Genomic DNA, 23,578 nt, shown 5'->3' on the forward strand with positions numbered 1-23,578 from the left:
CAGGCAACTTTGTAGCATGTTCAGAACAGCATGTTTGAACCTTGTCGAATCTTAGCACATAAATCAGTGATCATCATCATCATTGGTGGTCTCGCATAACAGTTTCCACTAAATGAGGCAGAATGCAAATTAAATAGCAGGTATTTTGTATACAGTATATGACATTGTGTATAACGATGTAGGAGGCAATGGCTGGTAACAAGTCTGTGGGCATATTCTTTATAGCAGAACTCATGTGGAGAAGTATAGCCAGCTTATTCATTATGAAAATCCCCCACGCGCTTTGTAAATGTATGGCATGTTTTGAAGCAGCTGTTTATCAGCATGTGGAAGTATATGTGGATTCTGCTTTGGCTTACAGGTGAACAGAGACTTAACGTCAGTTTATCACGAGTCAAAAGAGTGCATTGCACTCAACTATATGCCTCACTCAGGGTTAGTTAAAAATCTGTTAACAAACACCAGCATACATACATGATGTAGCACATATGTAGAGTAGTGGTAGAGTACTTGCTTGAGGTGCAACAGTCAAAGTTTGGTCTGTATTAGCATATTTCCCATTATATTTACCGGGTAATGCTCCTGGATTAATTGGTCCCATATATCAAAGATGGTGATATGCTGTTCTGTCCATAAAAAAAGCAATTACTAGTACAACAATGTTTATAAAAGATCCCTTGCTGCAGGTTGACAAGAGCTCTTAGTAGGTTTCTTTTTTCTCATTATCTAAGGGGCGGGATTTAGCTCAGTCGGTTGAGTGCTCGCTTGAGGTGCTTGCTTGGTGGATCCATTCAGCTGATTGTTTTTTTCTCATTCCAACCAGTGCACCACATCTGGACAAAGGTTAGGTTTAGTGTTAGGGTTAAAAAAATCATACAGTAATAATAAGAGTCATTAATTGTGTCAAAAGGTTCACTTAAAATAATATCTGCAATCTGCAAAACATTTTGGTGCAAATTGATTATAACTGGCACTGGTGTAGGAAATGGGGGGGGGGCGACAAGGGGGCATGTGGCCCCCACACTTCAGATAATTTGCTTTATATTTGCTTTGTAATAGTGTAAAAGTGTGTAAATATAAAAGTGTGCCCACACACACACACACTTTTTGACACCTTCCTACGCCACTGACTGATGATCGATGATGAAACTCCAACTGATTCCCAACACTATGTGCTGGGGTGTTATTGCATTTAATCATTTGGGGGTATTTTTTGGTGTGTAATGCATACTGGATGAGTCATAAAACAGTATATACATGTACACCAGCTGCATTACTGTTATTCACAGGGCCTGGTGTCAGTTTGCCCACGTCACACTGACAGGAAGACAAATTACAAGTCCCGAGTTTTGTTAAATTTAAATGTTAAACAGCAGAGGAACCCAGCCATAGATTCAGCTTACACTGCAAGATTGACGTTTCTAGGGAGATGGGTTACGTTCACCTTCATGAATACAAATGACTGCTAACTAAAGTTTACTCACATTTGCATCTCATATGTTCTCCATATATAGCAGTTGTTTTTATTCAGATACAGTCAAACTTAATTATGTAGTCATCTAAGACACATGACTGCTCAAGAAAGGTCAGTGTATAAGATATAGGTGACATTTTTATCTAATTTGAATGCAGTACGTTTTAAAGGTATGTGTTCCTCTATAAACAGGAATTACACCGACATCCCTAAATTGACTCTCATGAAAATATGGATTAATGTTCTCATTTATGTAATATTACACCTTGGTCAAACTGGGGTGAAATATAAAGCAGGAATCCTAATACTTTAAATGTACCTGTATGTAAAATGTTTGACAGAAATCAAGTAGTGTATGGTCATAGGTTTTAACGTGCACATTCAGAACAAGCTGTTCTAGCACACGCCTGTCATGGGTGCAGGTGTCGACTTTTGCCGGCTTCTCCATCTAGGACAGGAATAAGGTCAGGTCAGGTCAGATTATAGGGCTTTACGTGCACATTCAGAGCAAACTGTTGTAGTGCACGCCTGTCTTGGGCTCCTCCGTCAGGACAGGAAAGATGTAGGGGGGAGGAAGTGAGTACCAGCAGCCCAACCTTGGTCGGTAGCAGGCAGAGGGTGGGTGGGTGGGTAGGGTAATGGTGCTATGGAATTTTGAATGGAGCAAAAATTATGCCAAAAGAGAAAAGGTGCGCAAGTTTGATTGAGGAATTTGGGCGCAATTTTGAATGGTCGGTCAAAAAGAAAGTTCCGGAGCTAATATAGGTTTTGACATTAGTGAATCGAGAGTAGCTCGTTAATTAGACCTCTATGATGCTGTGGTGTCTCCCTAGGTTGCCCATAGGGCCCTTAAGGAATAAGCTATGTAGCTAGCTTTTATAGTCCAGGTGGGTAGCTATGCGCTTACGGTAATCTTAGGGCTAAGATCGCTTCGTGGAACGGGGCCCTGTCATTTAACTCTTTTTTTGAGCTCTATACAAACATTGAGAAAAACACGTGTATTAAATGTGCATTAAAACAATTTCATGGAGAGAACCTTAATTCATTTTTTACAGTTAGGGGAATAAACCTTTAATGTAAGGTAGAAATATTTTAGAAACTGAAACTGAATATATAGCATTATCTACATAAATGTATACATGTGAAAACTATAAATATTAAAATATGAATGCCTGTTTCTACATACATGGGTTAATGGTTTTAGGATTCATTCTTGAAGAAGTTCTCACATATATCAGTATCATGAATACACCATTCACAGTATGATGATGTTTACACACTTTTATCGTGCTTACCATTCACAGTATGATAATGTTTACACACTTGATGCCAATTATTCAGCCTTTGAAACAAAAAACAGTACAAACAAATAGAAACAACTTTGATCTTACACTAAAAATATATATATTATCACTAAGATATTGTGATGTTTCAAATATATATCAGTTTCGACTATAGTGCCAATTTGATTGGATGGTATGATTGTGGCAACTGGGTCATCACCTAGGAGCAGCCAGTCATGTCTTTAAATGGATAACACACATGTGAAATATATCCAATTAAGGTTCAAGCATGCTGCTCTGGGCACACATGTCAGCTATCTGGGCTGTCTGTCCAGGACAGATGATTGGTGGTTAGTGAGAGAAGACGATGTAGTGGCCTTACACCTACACATTAAGTCATTAAATTTGCTCTGGGTGGGAGCTGGTACCAGTATGCCAACCTGGTACGTACCAGCTTGAAGTCTGATGGCTTAATCACACTACACCAGTGAGGCTGGTTTATAATATATTGGTATGTGTTGTCATATAAATATTGAAATGTGTGAGAAAATAGTGTTATTCATCAGTCAAGCAAGATCTAATTTCAAACTGATGTATTAGGTTATCAAGAGAAAATCAAGTTATGATGGATTAACAAGTTAATCATTATATACTCTTCAAAAAAAGTAGGGGAACTCTAATAAGAATTTATAGTTGCCAAAATTGTAAGGTATATTAGCTGTAGGGAATGGTTATATGATAATAGTGAATTAATTGGGCAAACATTACAACCGGTAGTTCAGTATTACAGTAGGTTTTATGACCACCAAAGATCTTGAAGGACGATTGGGGTCAGAAGTGAAATTTGAAAGCTGATGTTTTTTTTATCAGTAAATCGCAAATTCATACAATAAAAATGACTAAAAACAAAACAATAACAACTGTATCATCAACAGAATGAAAAAGATTGACAGAAATAATGTTCCACAGTGATTAATCGACATTCCTGGAAATGGTCAAAATCGAGAATATCACCCCACACACTTGTACGGGGCAACTGTGTGATGCACATGCAAACTATGCAAAGTATGTTGATAAACTGAACGTTCTTTACTAGGATGTCTGTGGTCAAAATGTATGTTCGGTCTAATAGTTGATATTAGCATTAATATTTCAGGTTCCCCTACTTTTTTTGAAGAGTATGTTTGTCAACAAGACCCCCAGTAGTTGTAGTGTGGACGTCTGATGCTGTGATTAATTATAAAAGAAAGAAGAGGAATGTTTAGCAATATCTCAGCTCATTTTAAACTATGCTTATTAAGATATAATGTGTATTTTAACACCGGGTCCAGAGAATGAGAGAAGAAACCCACTGATGCCACACAGGCTTCTCCTGAAAAACAGCAAGGGGTTGTTTATATATACTTTATCATAGACAGGATAGTACATGCCGTTACCTTTGATGTAGCTATCATGGTGCACTGGTTGTGATGGGGAACAAATCTAGGTCCATTGAAGGTGATTGATCCTGTGAACAGTCACACCTTAGGTGAGAATTGGTCAGGTCATAGGATTTAACGTGCACATTCAGAGCAAACTGTTGTAGTGCATGCCTGTCATGGGCGCTGGCTCCTCAGTCCATGGTTAGCATTCTTTCACCAAGCTATATGTAGCTGACCTTTATATGCAGGTTACACTGAATGCAATGCTTGTTGAAAACCACTGGGCTACTTCTCATGCCAGCCAATGCACCATGACTGGTTGGTGGTGTGTGCTGTCATGACTGGAATGGTTATATAAACGATCCCTTGCTACTAATGGAAAAATGTAGCAAGTTTCCTCTCTGAGACTTGATATCAGAATTACCAGATGTTTCATATCCAATAACCAATAATGAATAAATGAATGTGCTCTAGTGGTGTCATTAAACAAAACAAACTTTAACTTTTGTGCTTGTTGAAGAATATATATGAGATATTATCATTATACAGTGAAGGTCCTGTTACAGCAGGTTCAACTATTGAACATTCATACAATGTACATCTTGCAAATTACACAGGAAGATATACATGTATGCAGTCTTTTCTTTTTTCATAATGTAGTTCAAATCTTTACTGAAGTCTTGAGGTTGGTTACAGGCCACCATTTAATCATTTATTGTTAAATTTTTCAGGTTCCAAGACTAACTTTATTACAGTTATGTATTCTGTTTATATTAATTAATGTAATGTCATCATTACATTTTGTCTACAAATTCAACTGTTTGTGTTATAGGGGTATCTGGAGTACTTAGAAAACAACTCCAAGGTGAAGGTCACAGACAAAGATCTGAAATGTCTATTCTCAAACATTCGACAGATCTACGAGTTTGGCAGGTAAGTCTAAAATATGTGTAGAATATTGGAATTTAGCTTTTTAAGTGGCATCAGCATGATATTGGTTTCACATATCATTTTAATATATTTAAAATATAAAAGAAAATAATCATAATTTTTGCAAACATGATTACTGTATTACACTTAAAAAGTAAACACAATCTTTGAGCAGTTGAGAACTATTCTCAAAGTGATATATTCATAAGGGAAGGCATATAATACACCATTCCAATGTTTAAAATAAACTTTTGTCAGCGAGTCAAAAGTCTGAACTAAGAGGGCAAATGACTAGGAATTGTCCTAAAGTGAAATAAATACATGTTTAATGTCATTTTTAAGAAACATTAGTAGATATATATCAGAAAGTATCGATACAAGTATAACTTGCAATTACAAATAAATGATGTATTTTCTAGTTTGTGCAAATTTTCTTTTAGTGGTGGGGGAGATCTGTATTTGTATTGATATGATATTTAATCATAATTAAAAAAAGAACATGGTTTTAGAGTTGTTTTTCACTTCACTGAAGTAATGATACCTGTAGTCAGTGCCCAAGCACTGTGACTGGCATGTATTTATATTAAAAACAGGCTTGTTTATCAGAACAGTGATTTAACTCTTTCAACTCTGTGAACTACTTTGGACCAGATGACCTCAGTAGAATGAACAGTACAATGTATGGGTGACAGGGTTAATTAATTTATGATGATTGTGTGCAACTAAGGTTCAAGCACACTGTCCTTGACACACAGCTCTAATGCCTACAGTGCTGTCTTCCCAGAATAGAGGTTACTGGCTAGTGTGGGAGAGTAAACCCATTACTGCCATATAGGCTGTTCCTGCTAATTAGCAGCAAGTGATCCTTTATATGACAAATACCACAGACCTGTCAACCTTTAGTCAAGAGAAAGCAGGAGGTGTGTGTTGAAAAAGCAGGATATTTTGTCAAAAAACAGGAGATTTTTTAACTGCACACGATTTAACACAAGTTTTTTAAAAATACTACAATAAGTTATATGAACACTACATAATGTCATGTATACTTGTCAACCGTAGTTATTGGCATTACTGACATCGTGTAAAATATACCGGAATTATACCTATTTCCGTGAGTAACATTATGTCAAACACAAGATTTATTAATCATAAGAAAATAATCCCTTGAAGTGTACTCTTGTTACTAATATTTTACTGCACAAACCTACAAATCTAATTGATACAAGTATTGTTTATATAGCTAATTAGTCTTTCTGTTGTCTTGCTTTGACATGTGATTTTGACATCGTGTGTATTGATGCATGCATTCGCGGTCTATTCTGGCACTTCCAGCCATAGAACTTTGCGTTATGTAATCCAGTGGGAAGACATTTTAAAAGTCAGAGGTGTTATTAGGACTAAATTGGATAGTTTTATATATATGGCAACACTGAATGTCAATACACAGCCACGGTAGCTTGAATTTTTTTTATGCTTAGAAAATAATGATTTCCTGGGAGAAATTTTATTCCTCCTCCTCCTCCTCTCTCTCTCTCTCTCTCTCTCTCTCTCTCTCTCTCTCTCCCCCCCCCCCCCCCCCCCCGCACGTGGGAGACTTGATCAAATACCGGGAGTCTCCCGCGGAATCCAGGAGGGTTGACAGGTCTGAAATACCACAGCCTTTGTTTTACCATTCACTGAGCATTGGTTGATGTATGTGGCTATCAGTGCAGCCACTCTGGGTTAGAGCCAGTGCTGGAATTTGAACCCAGTGCCTACCAGCCTTAAATTAACCCAGATGACATGACCTTTGCACCATTGACACTGAAACCAATTAATATTATTTTCATGAAGTTTGTTTTTAAGCAAGTTCTTTCTATGAACTTTTTTTTTATGCAGGAAATTTAAATAGAGGGGTTTTTTTTAATGCAAGTTGTTTCTGTGGAGGGTTTTTTTTTTTTTTTTTTTTTTTTGTTGGGGGTGGGGTGGTGGGTTTCTATGCAGGTTTTTTTTTTGTATGCAGATTGTTCTTTATGCAAATTGTTTCTATGAAGATTGTTTTTTAATAAGATTGTTTTTTTTTATGCAGATTGTTTCTATGAAGATTGTTTTTTATGCAGATTATTTCTATGAAGATTGTTTTTTAATGCAGATTGTTTCTATGAAGATTGTTTTTTATGCAGATTGTTTCTATGAAGATTGTTTTTTAATGCAGATTGTTTCTATGAAGATTGTTTTTTATGCAGATTGTTTCTATGAAGATTGTTTTTTAATGCAGATTGTTTCTATGATTTTTTTTATGCAGGTTGTTTCTATGGGAACTGGAGCAGTGTGATCGAGAACCGGTGCGGGTTGCCGAGTGTTTTGTGCGTAACAACGAGGGATTTGTTATCTACACGGACTACTGCACAAACTACCCCAGGTATCACACTGGTTTTCTCCTCTTTCTATAAACAGTAATCCATTTTTTGGGTTTTCTTACCATTCATTATTGTTTTTGAGTATCAAGAATATACAAAAATAGTCGTAACTAAGGATGGGGGGGGGGGGGGGCGGGGAGCTCTGAGCTCTCACTAAAAATAACAAAAAGTCCCATTTTAGTTTAGAAGTGACTATTTCATCTATCTGAGAAGACTATATTATTGTATCCACTCCATTTCATTTTTTTAGGTGTGCCTCTGCTAAATAACTTTGTATCTGTGATGGAAAAATTTGTCCATCTAATTTACAAATTAAGATATTTCTCCAAAAATATTTTGTCCATCTAATATACAAATTAAGAAATTTCTCCAAAAATTATTGTCCACCTAATTTACAAATTACAAGAAATTTCTCCAAAAATCTACTGACCTCTCTGGTCATTTTACATGGTCATTCAGATCTGATTCTTCAGCTGTGACTCTTGACAAATCCAAGCCGGTTCTGGGTTAATGAAAGATGTACTTTTGGAAGTTATTGACAGTATGATTTCCATCCTGGCCAGGGTTCCAGATTGATTGGCAAACATAGTAGTTTGGTGACAGCTGGCTTTGTTGACTGGGGAGGGGGGGAGACTGACCAGCCATTGCAGGATGATGGGAAACATTAGCCTCAATTCCAACAACAAATGTTAACATTTTCTTCGTGTTTGTTTGTCAGTTTGTGTGACTTCAGAGACTAAAGGAAATTAAGTTTGTTTTTTAACTGGAAGTCAATATTTTTGTTTTAAAGTTCATAAAAATTATTTTCCAATAAAATTTTATCAGTTACAAACTGGTCAATGGGTTTACAGGATGTAAGAATGTTAGATAAGTAATTGTATGCTGATGAAGAGTTAATTATTTTATTGGTGGTGGGCTTACAATAATCTTTTAAAGTACAAATGAGCAAATGCCGTGAAACCCCTTTAAACTGGACATTCTCAGATCAAAGTAAAAAGTCCAGTTATAAGTGGTATCTGGTTTAGATGGGTTCTGTTCTGTACTGATATTTAAAAACGGGACCATGAAACACCTCCGGTTTTGAGCCTAAGTAATTCCGGTTTACTGAGGGTCCGTTTTAGAGAGATTTCTTTGTAATTCCACAGTAATATTTTATTGGTGATGGATGTTAGAAAATAAATTTTCTATCTCCCATCTATTATTTTCTGAAATGGCTCAGTTTAATCATACATGCCATCTCTTGTCAGTTTCCGGTAATCCTTCAGGAAATAAATGTCATAAAGAAAAATGTGGTCTCCACTGAAAACTAGCATTTGAAATATGTTTACAGTATATTTCCACCCACATTATTACATGTATATTTCCAACACACTAAAATGACATGATTCACACAGTTCAGCTTGCTATTTTGGTTTGAACTTTTCAAAGTCTTCATTTGTAAACCAGCAGGCCTCGTTATTTATGGGTAACTGATATAACACGTTTTATATCTCATGAAATAAGCACAATGAATGACAACATTGAAAGGAAGATTACTGTGAAAAGACTCAATCTGTTAAGAGTTTTGCACACAATCTCACCCAATCTCTCTCTCTCTCTCTCTCTCTCTCTTTCTCTCTCTCTCTCTCTCTCTCTCTTATTCAGTTTCTCCCTTTCTCTCTCTCTTATTCAGTTTCTCCCTTTGTCTGTCTCTTTTTCTAACTCTCTATTTGTGTCTCTCCACCTCCAATAATATGAAATGATAAATAGCAGCATTAGCTAGATTTGAACACACAGCAGTATGAAGTGTGTTTATTATTTCAACATCTCCGTCTTGCTGTATTTCAGTGCAGTGGAAGTGCTCACTCGCTTTATGGCCGACCCGAACATGTCTGAAGTGTTTAAGAACCGGCAGTTCATCCTGGGACACGGGCTGCCCCTGGGCGCCTACTTACTGAAACCTGTACAGAGAATTCTCAAGTACCATCTTCTCCTTCAGGTGCGTACTGCCGTGTCACTAGTGGGGGCAAGGGAGCGGAGGGGGAGGTCAGGAAGAGACAGTGGTGTTGTAATCACAAGTACATTCTAAAACACAAGCTGAAAAAGATTTCATTCAGAAAATAATAAGGGTAGAGTTAACATATTGCACCATTAAGTATTGAGAAGAAACAAAATATGTTTTTGGCTGGTGTGACTTCAAAAAGAAGAATGTTTTTAATTTTTAAATCCATTAAAACAATTGTAAGATTTTTTTTCCCTTTATGTAATTCTTTTGTATTGTTTTTTCACTCAGAATATATTGAAATTCTTCGAGAAGGAGAAGCCAGGGTACAGTATTCTGGACCAGGCGTTCAAACACATGACACAGATGGCGCACCACATCAACGAGATGAAAAGAAAACACGAACACGCGGTGCGCATCCAGGAGATTCAGAGTCAGCTGGAGGACTACGCGGGCAAAGATCTCACCTGTCTCGGAGAACTCGTCCTCGAGGTTAGTCACTGTCATATATATATATATATATATACACAGATAACTCTGATGGCAAAGATCTCACCTGTCTCGGAGAACTCGTCCTCTAGGTTAGTCACTGTCACATATATATACAGAGATAACTCTGATGGCAAAGATCTCACCTGTCTCGGAGAACTCGTCCTCGAGGTTAGTCACCGTCACATATATATATATATATACAGAGATAACTCTGATGGGCAAAGATCTCACCTGTCTCGGAGAACTCATCCTTGAGGTTAGTCACTGTCACATATATATATACACAGATAACTGATGGCAAAGATCTCACCTGTCTCGGAGAACTCGTCCTCACAAAGACAGCTTAATATGAAGGGAAACTATTAACTGACAATGGGAAACTTACTTGACAATGGAAAACTATTACCAGACAATGAAAACTATTATTTGCCAGTGAAAAACTCTTACTTGATCATAAAAAAACTCTTACTTGATCATAAAAAAAACTCTTACTTGATCATAAAACATTATTACCTGAACATGGAAAACTATTACCTGAACATAAAAAAAAGCTATTACTTTAAAATGAAAACTATTATTTGGCAAATTTGTATACATTTAAGAATTTTTCTCAAAAACTAAAAAATATGTATTTTAGTTAAAAGAATGCTTTTTACAATATAAATATATGTGGTATTGGTCATGGCATATATAGCCACCTATTATATATATACTACTCAAAAGAATTTAAGGGTCAAAAATTTATAACCAAATAAGTTTCAGAGTGTATTAGATTGATGATGTAAACTACACCAAAAATTTTATTTATTGTTCCATATTTACAAAAAACCACAAATAAACATCACTGTATACAAGAAAGTCACATGACATGGTGTCAAAGTTGAAGGTTGTCAAACATGGATTTTGCACATTAGAACATTCGTTTAATAGTATGTGAATCCACCCCTGGCGCGAATACACTCGACACATCGTTGCCTCATGCTGTTGATCAGACGTCTGAAGAACTCTTGGGGAATGGCCTGCCACTCTGCCATAAGAAGTTGACCCAGATCATGAAGGTTGGCCGGAGGGGCATGGTTATCCCGAACTCTCCTGCCTAATTTGTCCCAGGCGTGCTCTATTGGGGCCAAGTCAGGCGAATATGCTGGCCAATCCATCCTGGCGATACCTTGTTGTCTGAGAAAGTCCATTACCACCCTGGCGCGGTGGGGTCTGGCATTGTCATCCTGCAGAACTGCCCCGCCGCCAATCTGCTGAAGGCCTGGGAGAACCAACGGCCGGATAATCTCATTCAGATAGCGGATTCCATTCAGATTGCCATCCACCACATAGAGGGGGTCCTGTGGTGGATAGAGATGCCGCCCCACACCATGACGCTGCCACCACCGAACCGGTGACGTTGTCCAACGTTAACGTCAGCGAAGCGCTCCCCAGGACGTCTGTAGACACGAACCCGACCGTCATTGAACTGGAGACTAAACCTGGACTCATCAGTGAACATCACTCGACCCCACTGAACACGTTGCCACCGCAGATGAAGTGTGCACCAGTGACGTCTGGCCGTTCTGTGACGTGGTAGGAGTGGTGGTCGAACAGCCTGGCGATTGCAGCGTAGATTATTGGCTCTCAGACGATTGCGTATGGTTTGATCAGACACTCGAGTTCCAGTTGCAGTCCGCAGATTGTCACGTAATCGGCGTGCAGTGGTTGTGCGTTGACGTAGAGCCATATTGGTGATGTAGCGGTCCTCTCTATTTGTAGTGCTTTGGGGTCTTCACGAACGTGGACGATTTCGAACAGAATTCGTTGCTTGGTACCGTTGCCACAGTCGGCCAACGACACTCTGACTGACACCTAGTCTCAGAGCAACATTTCTTTGCGTATTGCCATCCTGAAGCCAAGCAATAGCCCTTCCTCGATCTTCGATAGTCAGTTGAAGTCGTACCATTGTCGAATTTGGAGTGTGCACCGTACACGAACGCAAGCTCCAATTATACGGAAATTCAGCATTGGGAACATGGAATACACGTGCAAAGCGTGCAAATGAAGCGCTTTGTGAAAAAGCAAGTTATGGGCACTTAGGAGACCTTTCGCTTTCGCCCTAATTTATGTGCAAATGTAAGCATGTTTTCGCCATTAGAACTAGTCGACAGTGTCAATGACAGTGGATTTTAATTCAGTTATGGGTTGCTTAGACCCACTTTCGTCAAAATGGAACAATACCATGCGTGACATTATGGTCTAGCTAATATAATTGACATTCAGAAAATAATGTCGAAAATATCGTCTGACCCTTAAATTCTTTTGAGTAGTATATTTAAATGGTGTATACAACCAAATAACATATGTATACTTTAACATAGTTGAAATTGAGTTTTTTCTTTATTCTCATATATATTTTTGATATCTGCAGGGTTCATTTAGAGTGTATGGAGCAAAAGCATCCCGCCAGGTATTCTTGTTTGAGAAGGACATTCTTATCAGCAAGAAGAAGGAAGGCGGCATGTTGGGTTGTAAAGCACAAGTTCAGGTAAGGTATACATTTTATACCAACAATATGGGTTGTGAGACATAGATATGTGGTGGTGAAAGATAAAGCATATGGAAATGATAGGATTGTCTCTACATTTATCCATTATTTATTTATGCATTGTAGATAAATGTATTAGCATTGTAGATACATTTATCCATTACTTATAAAAGCATTGTTAATAACACACTTAAGTGTATAAATCATTCAGATGTATGAAAACTGGTTTGTTACTACCTTTATATTAATAGTGTTTTTTCTTGGAATAAATAAATTTTCTAGAAAAAAAAATCATTATTTTACTCCATGAATAATAGATTTGTATATATGTCACAGATGGCGAATCTGATGCTGGTGGAAGTCATTCCGAATGAACCTCTCAGTTTTCATATCATTCCTTTTGATAATCCACGAGCGCAGTACACCCTTCAGGTGAGCAGTTATCTCCCATTTTCAGACTACAATACAAATGTTTTGCCTGAGGTTTGCTCAGGAGACATTAAATAAAAGTGATAGGATAAAATACAATGGCAACCAGTTAGACTTCACCTTCTGAATAAGCCACTGATTTTAGATTCCATAATTTTTTTTACCATAATGGTCAGGGCCCCATTCCACAAAGCGATCTTAGCCCTAAGATCACCTTAAGTGCACAGCTAACATATGCACTAAGGTGATCTTAGTGCTAAGATTGCTTCGTGGAACGGGGCCCAGAACCAAATCAACATATCTTTCCATTTAATGCTGCCCATCACTGCCCTGAGACTAGTCCAAGGAGAGTAACTTTTAGCTTCCCGTAGCATGTGAATTTATATATGGTATCAATATGGTAATATCTTTATAAATGCCTTTCCATAATCATAAGTTAAAGGAACAGTTAACCACTCTTCTCAATTTTTTTTCAAGATATGCAAAATCAAAACTCTCTAGTTTATTTTAATGGCATGTTTCAGTAATTGATTTTGGAGTTTTCGCCAATTTTTCAAGATATTATTTTTTAAGAAATGCTAGTACAGTGTATATATATATCTTTTAACATAAAGTCTAATGTTTGTCAACAGGCACGTAACATGGAGCAGAAGCGGCGATGGTGTCAGGAAATTAAACGTCTGATCCTGGAAACTTACAAAGGGAAGATACCAGACAATGTCAAGGATCTGGTCATGGAACTTGGACGCAATCACGATGATGGTAAACAAACAGTTTGAAAAACATCACATTAATATATTGGACCGAATTGATGAAGCCCGTTTTTTTCAAATTTAGGTTTTTAAGCATTTATGCTTGTAAGACATAAACAGACTTTGTAAATTGAGCCTTTTTAAAAATTAATATTCACTGGTTCTTAAATATTTTAGTGTTAAATACATAATTGAATACATGTTTTCTTAGTAAGCAGAATATCAAACTTACATTCAGTTCAGTTTGAGTGACAGTCACTTAATTAATACTTTTGTCTATGCCTATTGCTCTTTTACATGTAGCAAGTTTTATGATTTTAGGCACTCATATTATAAATGTAGGCCCAACTTACATGGACACATATTAAAATAATTTAATATGCATAAAAATATTTAAGTATATTATTTGGTACATACTGCATGTAACACATTTGTTAATTGTGTTTATTGTTTTTTGATAGATTATGTGAACAGTGAAAACCACGACCCACGACGACAGCACCATACAGCCCCAGAGTATCTGGAAAAAAGACGAATCCGGCGAAAGTCTGGAAGTAAAATGCCAGGTAACATGACAGTAACATGACCGTAACACTCTTTATATAATGTCCCATGTACTTTAAAACAAATAATGCTGACTGGACATTTAAGTTTGTAACCATGGCTTCTTACATATTTGTTTTAAAAAAATAAAAATTTTGAAAATAACAAATGTAAAAATTAATAAAAGGTGCTGATTGATTTGTTTTTGAATTTCCTTTTTCTTGAAATTTCAAGTGTAAGCATTGTAAATTTTTTGTTGGTAGTTTCCAACCCCGAGAAAATACTTTTAACAAGTACCACCATTTACAAATACCTAAATATTTCAATAGGAAGGAAGGAAATGTTTTATTTAACGACGCACTCAACACATTTTATTTACGGTTATATGGTATTGGAAATATTTTAATAGAGTTGTATTTTAAAAGAGTCGCACGGAAGCAAGTAGAAAATATAATTAATTCCATTGGATGCGAACTCATCTCAATTATTCCTGTCATTTGGTCAGCAATTTCTTATTATGTGGAAATTGATGGAAAGTGGCTAAAGTCAGTTGTGGCTACTTAGCTCCTCTTTCACTGGATACCTGTAAATTACTTAATGTTAGTGTCGTCGGTTTTATCACAGACTTTTTTTATTTTTTAGATTTTAGTCTGCTGAAACCACAGAAAGCAAAAAAAGCACCTAGAAAAGTAAGTTAATCAATATATTTATTGACTTTAGATGTTTTCAAGAATGTGTCATTTTATTATTAAATTGCAACTTTATTTTGTTTTATATTTTTAAAATATATTAAATATTCCAATTGTATTGTCATCTGGCACATTATCGGATATAACAGAGGTAGAAAAATAGTGAACATTTATTTGTGGTAATTATTTTTATTTCTTTTAATCAGTATATGGATATAGCATATTTCTTAGAAGTACATTTATTTACTTTTAACATCTTTATTGTTTGTTAGAGTTTTTCCTGGTAATTATCTATGCATAATAATAATAATTAAAAAAAATTAAAAGTAGCTGACACATAATACTAGTATTGCTTGTTTTCAAAAATTACAATTTTATATTTTTATTTTTTACAGCAAGAAGATAAGAGTCCTGTGAGTATTAAAAACAGAATTTAATTAGTTTTTTTTGTAATATCTATTTTTAAACAGTTAACACAATTTGAAGTACAGGGAGAAACTACATATGTATGCCTATCAGACATACCTTTGTAACAGTAACTTTTGTTTTGGAGGTAACAAAAGGAAATAAAAGCATCACTTTGATGTTTTGGAGGGAATTGTTAAAGGTTTTACTGTTAAAAAATCTTAAGTACTTTATAAGACCATGGATTGGATTTTCTCCGTTTTAAATTTATAGCAGCTGTAATTAGTGTCAATAATATGTTCAGTTTAATTCTTCTGTCAAGTAGTATACAGATTAAGAGTTCAAATGTGTTCTTAGTTAAAACAAAATGTTTTATCCTTGCTCTTTGTTCCATTAATGAATCTGTCCCGGATCGGGCCCCTGACTATCCAGAGACGGAACCCGGGACAAACATGCTCGAAACCGTAGTGATATATGAACATGTTAAAATTCACCCATCCAACCATTAATGAAAGCTGAAGTTGATTTATTGCATGTTTTTATTTGTTTTCCAGTCTCCATTGAGACAGAGGAGATCAGCTCCTTCACTGCTCAAGTCAGAACCCTCTCCTGATAAATCAAAGGTCAGTACTAATAAATTAGTCCAATAAGTTATGATTCTTCCATATTCCAGAACATTGAAAGTAAAAACTAAATTAAAATAAAAAGTGAGAAATTTGCTTTAGTTCAAAACTCAGACTAAAACAAATCAGTGTTATCTTTGGCTTGGTCACAGATGCGGAATACTCTTAGTCTTGTACAATGCTAATGGGTAATAAAACCTGATGTTTCGCTTACTCTTTATAAAGTACCAAGTATTCAACTTAAACATTTTAAGTTTTAAAAAATATCTTAATCTTGATATGGGTCTACAAATTTTATAGCATTTGTAATTATTAAAACATTGGTGTAAAAAAAAAAAAAAATATTTCTATACTGATAGTTTTTTTTCTGAAAGTCTTCCATTTTGTTTCAGGGTCATTTGCAAAGAGCTACCTCCAATGATTCAAGCAAAAATTCAAAGGAGACAACTCACAGGAATCTGTCTCCAGTGCAGCAATCTCCTCAGATGAAAGCCAAATCTGAGACTTACCAGTCACATGCTTCTGCCGATGACATCAACATCCGTCCCGTCAAAACTCACACAGATCAGGCAGCAGTGGCAGAAAACATCCGCAGAGCCAAGAGTTTCCGTAAAGCCACCCGAATGAGACCAGTGAATTCTCAGGATTTAAGTGACTGGCCCATATTAAGCAAATCGCCAAATGGCACAGGTGGCTCTGATTCTGAAAGTGACGTAGATGACCCAAATCTAACGAAAGATGGATTGAAGGAATATAGTGATTATGTCTTTGGTAGCAGGTCTGATTTATCGGACGATGAACGCATTGATACGCAGGCCGAAGCAGAAATCGACCAGTACTGTAGTTTACCCGTGTTGCCTCATCAACGTGTTGTTCTTCCTTCACCAGAGATTCATTTCGACACTGTGCGTAGTCAGGAATCAAAAAGCAATGAAAATATCTTACCAAAGCCCCAGTCGAGCAGTCCGCACTCTTGGAAAAAGAATAAGTCAAAATCGACCGACAGTGATGTAACAAATCTGATTGAAAAAAGGCTGAGTAACTCCAGTATGAATCCCGACAACAAGAAAGTGAATGCCTTCAATGACAGTTTTTCTAGGAAGTCACAGCAGAGTCTGGTATCTCGAGCACTCCGCATGCCATTGGTATCTTCACACTTGTCACTGGATGGAGAGAAAGTCTTAAAAGAGGGGAGTAAAGCTAAACTAACTAACTGGAGCAGTACAGAAAAGCTCACTAAAGGTTCGATGAATGATGTCTCGTACCTTTCGGAGGATCCGTGGGTGAAAAATGTGGAAGACACAGATGTGAAGGTGTCCAAAGAAAGTGTTAACATGAACAACATTAGCAGGCCTAGAAATTCATCAGATGCCAGTGAGCTTCGACCAAGAGAGAATATTGACTGGATGGTGTATGTGAATCGTAATTCTCTCAACGAGAATCCAGAACAGCTGAGATTCTTTGCCAAGCACTGGACCCTGCCCCGAGTTCCAATGTCTCCTCCAGTTGTTGAGAACAATAAACGGCGATCTGTCACTCCACCTTCGAGTCCTAGTCGAATAAAGAGCCACGATGTGTTTGTTAAAACAGTTGGTCCTGCTGAAGCTGGACCAACAGAACATGACGTTGTCCTGAATCTATCACCCATTTCTCAGACCAGTGGTGTGCTCTTGGTTCCATCAATAGTGGTGTCAAACTCGTCTTTACCATCATCGCCAAAACATTACCACCACCACAACCACCACCACCATCATTTCCATCGACATGGAAAGCCTTATCTCTTAAGATCTAATTCAACACCTATGTCGAAGTCGAGGATAGACGCTCTGAACATGTTTGATAAAAACCGACCAGCATCACTCGACTATGACGTGTTGGACAGTGACAAGATGGTGGCTGAGATGGAAGATTACATGAAGAATTCGTCCTCGGAGTCATCGTTCGCAAACAAGTTTCCTAAAGATCTTCCAACTCTTAATTACGATGATATCGCCAAGTCCAAACGCTTGTCTTGTGCATCATCCGTATCCACCTCATCCTACGACAGTCATTCCAGCAGTTCAACAGAAGGTCTGATGGACACACTCAAACACAAGATCCACAACTGGACATCCAGGATTGCCAAGCGAATGGAAGACAGCGATCTCAATTCCGGAACTTCTAGCGTGTCGGACGTTCGTCCGTCTTCTCTGGTGATGACTGATGATGAGAAGTGGGATGATGACAAAGCTAAATGTCCGTCTGAAGAAAAGGGAGTCACAAGACTTCAGAAACAGCTGCAGGAAGATGCCGAGTTGCAGACTTTTTTACGGCAGCGAGGTCTTGGAGGTGGGTCCATTGGTTCTCGGATGGCTCACACTGTACCCACAAGTGGTGAAGAAACTCTGCTGAGTCAGAAGAATCGTCCCCACAATGCTTGTTTGTTGAGGGGAGACAACGATTCATTGTCATCGTATGAACTCTCTAGCAAAGAAAGTACTCCAGAACCTCAGTCAAGATTTTCTCTTCCAGCCTCAACATCAGCTGTTGAAAGCTTTTTACCACTTTCAGTAATGGCAGCTTCATCAGATGTGCAGCAGTCAGATTCAGGTTTCTCCATGCAGAGTGATGTGACTGATTCATTTTCCACAGAAAACATTGCAGGGTCTTCCAAAGAAACCTTGATGGACAAAGAAAAACAAATTAGTAATTGTGAATCCAAAGAAACTTCTAAAGATCAATCTGATGGCAGGATTTCACGACTGAAAAAGAAACAAGATAATTCTCCAAAAGAGAAAAGAAGAAACAGAACTCATTCCGGTTCATCGGCCGACTCTGTAGACAGTTTTTACGAGCGGCGTCTTTCCGTTGCTTTTGAATCCGAAGTGTTTCACAATCTTCCACCTGTAGGCGACCAACAGTTGACAACAGCCATGCCTTCTCCAAGGAAACCTATAACATCCATCCGGGATTTTGTACAGCTTCTGGAAGAACGCAGCAAACCGAAGCTCCCGCAGACTGTGGAGGTGAAGAAACGCCAGCCCGGGTGTATGATAAAACAGAGACTGCAGAATCTACAGGAAGCATCTCAGTACAAACGAGGCAGTCGGCCAACCAGTGAAGAGAGAGAACTGATGCCTCCCAAGTCAATTAAAGACATGCAGGCAGCTTTGGTACACGAAGCGAAAACGCTGAAACAAGCTCCAAGTTTTGGAACACTCCACTGTGGTACACTGAATCCGAACCCAGCATCAAGTCAGGTTTCACATGTTGTTTCAGTTGCTGCAAACAGCCATGTGCCCTGTTCAGTGGCAGCATCATCGTGTCTTAATGCCAGCTCTTCAACTAACACAACAGCACATCAGTTTAACACCGCTCCGGTCCACTCTCATTCCATGGCACGTATCCACAGTTACCCAAGTACAACAATCAACAGTGCACATCCCACTCTGGGCATTGCCAGTGTTCATCCCTCTCTGGGTGTTGCCAGCACCCATCCCTCTCTGGGAGTGAGCACTTCTTTGAGTGGGTCGAATACGTCGATCAACTCGAGCTGCTCTAGCAGCGTGAACCTGTTTGGGAACCAGCTGATGTCGAGTTACCAGCGTGCGGAGTCGGAGCATGGGTTCGACACACCGGCCATGTACAGCGACCTGCAGCCCGCGCGCTCTCTCGGCCACCTCGACCAGCTCAGCACCGAGGTGGAGAACCTTGTCATCATGAAGGGCTGGGTCAGATCACTCATCAGCAAGTTTCAGAACGAAGGCTGAGGTGACGAGGGGAGAAAAGATTAGTTGATGGTAAAGTAAGATGAAACCGACATTGATGTTGATTACCATTTTTTTTAAAGATATGTACAATTAGACTTGGTGGCTGAAAAGGAACTGCTGTTAAATTTATTATCAAGTCATGGTTCAGTGAATGAAATGGAACTGATTTTTATTACCATTAAACAGTTAACAGTGAAGCACAGTTTAATGGTGGATGAATCAAATGGTATCCTGTCCTGAAACAGTCACTTGTTCGTAACCTAGTTACAAAATGTCCTTATCGACTGATATGCTGTTAATAGTTCATCATCAGTGGACAGCAGGTTTTTGTTCTGATAAATGTTTTAATATATATATATTATATACACACATATATTATACACACACACACACACACACACACACACACACACAGACATACATTTTAAAAATCATTATAGTTTTGGGGAATTTTTACACAAATTACCATGAAATAAAAATAGTAACAATTTTGGATAACAAACTTAAAAACATATTCCTGCTTGTATTTTTTGTTTTGTAGGTGGGTAAAACAAAAGACTTGACAATGTTGTTCACGATGTAATCATTATTCCGTTTGTTTACTCATTCTTTGATGATGTATTGAACATTTAATTTTTATTACCCAAACTAACACTCGTATGGGAAAATATTACATTCATAATACAATTACCACATTACTGGACAATTTATGGGGGAGGGAGGGTAGTGTACTTTTTGTTAGTGGGTTTTTATACTTGTACATACACAATAATAAAAAGCTATTTCAGAAATATATATATATATATACACGTCAATGAATCGTTTTATATACACTTTACAAACATGCCATCTCATTGTATTCATTCTATATAAAACTGTTATTACTGGTGTGGTATACAAGTGTTTCAAGTAAATATTTCCCTAGATAAGAGAACAACGTTCTCGCACCTGAAATGTCAGATCTCGAACTCTATCAAATGTCCTACATTCTGATATAGTAGTCTACGTTTATACTTTTTAATTATTTTTTTTATTTTTGGGGATTGGGGAGTAATTTATTTGTTATTCCGAGGTGGGGAGGGAGGACATACAAGTAAGGGGGTGAAAAGCTATATAAATTTTAAAAAGAAAGAGACGAGAAAATGCTTTAGTTAGTTTTTATAATGATAAAGGTTTTTTTAAGGGCGTTTTTAATCATGGTTTTGGACACTAGTACTGGTTATCAGCCCTTGATATTTGTCCGTTTCTGTCATCTACTTTGTGTGAATGAGCATAAATTCATTTTGATCATGAACATTAAAAATTTAGTTTGTATACATTGAAGCTTGCAGTTTTCAGTTAGCATGGAATCTTCAAAGCTGTTTAAGAAATACTTCTAAGAAAACAGCATTTAAAGAACTGGATTACTCTAGCTTTGACTGCATTTTGTGGTCCCATTTTGACCACAAAAAAAAAACCCAGAAAGAAAATCTATGCAATCGACTAGAACAGATCTTCATGAACATTATTTATCACGAATCTATATTAGTCATTTTCATGTGTTTATTATTCAAATATAATATGAATTGGTTGTGAAATTTATCCAGGTAAATGATAAAATGACAATTGTGTAATTTTACATCTTTATCTTGGTCTTCCTGTGGGTCCAATATGTATATTTTGCTTTTTACATTTTTGTAATATTGTATAAACAAGATTGATCAACTGTAGACACGCAGCAAAGAATGAATTATCAAAAAAAATTCTTAATTCAAGCTTTCCAATTCATAAACCAGGGAATACATCTTCATGGAACTACTCCAGATAGCCAATGTTTCTTAATTATATGCATTAATACAAGATACAAGATATGGTATAAGAATCAATGACTGTAGTCCAAAGAAGAATTTTTTCTTCAACTTTATTTACAATTTGCAGTTTACTACTTGCAGTTTAGGTGCAGTAAAAATGTTCCCCCAAGTAATACCATCCATTTTTTTAAATATCACATCACTCAAAAAGTTTTTCCAAGAATGGATAGGTTGTTCATCCTGGTGAAATTAAAAAACAAAAGAAAGATGATGATCAAGCAAAAATACATCACCAGTATCCATTTATTATATTTTCTTTTATCTTCTAATCTGTCTCAGAACATTAAATATGATCTTTTCTCTTCTGGTTTGGAGATGTTTTCCTGGGCATTAACAACTGAATTTACATGTTATATAAATTTATCTCATGCATGAAATACTGAATTGTTTACATATTTGCTTTATTGCTGGTAGGTCTGAATTTATGCTTAGTAATCTAAATTGAAATATAGATATGTATCAATATTTATGAAGCATATGAACCATCTGACAATACCTGTGTGTGAGCAATTAAATGGTACTGGTAGCTATTGTAAAGTAATTAAATTCTACAACTGTAAATAAACCCTTTGTACTTGGAATTATTGTATTTATTTTGTGCTTGTACACAGAGCACACAAATATGACAGGTGGTGCTAATAAATTTATTTCATGACAATCAGTTTTGGTTTTTTAATGTACCGTTTGGCATTCTGGCATTGGCATTTTTTAATGTACCTTTTGGCATTGTGTTTCTTGCTTGTTGGAATGAAGAAAGAAAGAAACACTAGTCTTCAGCATTCAACACTTTATTCATGATAATGGTGAATTTTCACTGAAAGAAAAACATGGCACACACTTGAATGCTATAGGATGAAACAGATGCACCAGAGCACTCGCACGATGATGGAAAACATCCAACCTGAATGAAAATGAGCAAGACCACAATCGCATTCAACTTACAGAGAACCCTTAAATATACACCAAACACTTTTCACACTCTAAAATAACACTAAGAACTCAAATTGGCAGAAAATGATTAAAATTCTGTCTTGTTCCATTATTCCAGTGTTAGAAAATACCATTTACAGACTTGTTTTCGAGGCAACAAGAGAGATGGTACTTGTGCACACCTGTACTTTTTTTTAATTGTGCCTGAACTTTGAAGCCCATTCACTGAATTGTAAGAAAAATAATTTAAATAAAAACATGACATTAAATCTCTGAAATTACTCTTTAATCATGTATATGATTGCTATCCAACTATTTTGAGGAATCTCATTTTTTCCTTCCATTTTAAGGAAAGTGCTTTTCTTTTTTTTTACTCTTCAGTTTAAAACCCTCCAAAAGTCTGCTTTTTCTGATTGTGCAAGCCAAGACTAATATCCTTCACTAATACTAAACTTTGACACACAAATGGATATCTGACAACTTTCACAATATATTGTTAATGACAAGACCAATCTGCTTGTCAAATTTTAACCAATGGGTCTATCAGAAATGTTTAAATCTAGTACACATTTTCTGATTTCAAGTTCATACTGTGACAACACAAGGGACATAATTAAGAAACCTTTATTCCACAATGTATCACCAAGTATTAAACAGTGAAGTATTAAACAGTGTTAATACTGAATATTAGCACTGACTTGTGAAAAATCTTTAGTATTTTCTTATTCATTGGCCATTAGGTGTTCAACATTAGTAATTATTGGCCTTATTGACTAATAACTAACTAACAGGAGAGCACATACTTGGACTTTGACATACCAGTAGTAAGATTCTAATTGGAAAGTTAAATACACATCAAAGAAGAATTAAAAATTGGTTATTGTTCTGTTTATACAATGATAAATGTGTATCCTAAAACCCTAATGTAATTATAACTGAAGAATTATGTACATAAACAACTGTTGTACACATTTCACACTAACAATTTAAACATTACTTTTAGACAATAACCTGAAAATAAGTCTTCTAATGAAAATGACAACAGCTGAAAGAAAACAATAACCATGTTTTACACCGAGACTTAATTAAACCATGAAT

General features: G+C 36.7%; 1 protein-coding gene across 3 annotated transcripts in view; it reads left to right on the plus strand.

Moving 5' to 3' along the window:
- Nucleotides 1-22,208, plus strand: part of LOC121371061 — a 109,732-nt gene extending 87,524 nt beyond the window's left edge. For all 3 annotated transcript variants that reach the window (XM_041496684.1, XM_041496685.1, XM_041496683.1), the window contains 12 exons: nucleotides 5,011-5,111; nucleotides 7,393-7,509; nucleotides 9,335-9,485; nucleotides 9,780-9,980; nucleotides 12,394-12,510; nucleotides 12,847-12,942; nucleotides 13,572-13,701; nucleotides 14,153-14,257; nucleotides 14,877-14,923; nucleotides 15,319-15,336; nucleotides 15,883-15,951; nucleotides 16,344-22,208. In XM_041496684.1, the coding sequence (XP_041352618.1) occupies nucleotides 5,011-5,111; nucleotides 7,393-7,509; nucleotides 9,335-9,485; nucleotides 9,780-9,980; nucleotides 12,394-12,510; nucleotides 12,847-12,942; nucleotides 13,572-13,701; nucleotides 14,153-14,257; nucleotides 14,877-14,923; nucleotides 15,319-15,336; nucleotides 15,883-15,951; nucleotides 16,344-19,700 (4,509 nt within the window). In that variant the 3' untranslated portion in view covers nucleotides 19,701-22,208. The remainder of the gene's footprint in view (nucleotides 1-5,010; nucleotides 5,112-7,392; nucleotides 7,510-9,334; nucleotides 9,486-9,779; nucleotides 9,981-12,393; nucleotides 12,511-12,846; nucleotides 12,943-13,571; nucleotides 13,702-14,152; nucleotides 14,258-14,876; nucleotides 14,924-15,318; nucleotides 15,337-15,882; nucleotides 15,952-16,343) is intronic.
- Nucleotides 22,209-23,578: the final 1,370 nt, after the last annotated feature.

Source organism: Gigantopelta aegis, chromosome 4 (genome assembly GCF_016097555.1).
Source record: "Gigantopelta aegis isolate Gae_Host chromosome 4, Gae_host_genome, whole genome shotgun sequence".
NCBI classification, from domain to species: Eukaryota; Metazoa; Mollusca; class Gastropoda; order Neomphalida; family Peltospiridae; genus Gigantopelta; species Gigantopelta aegis.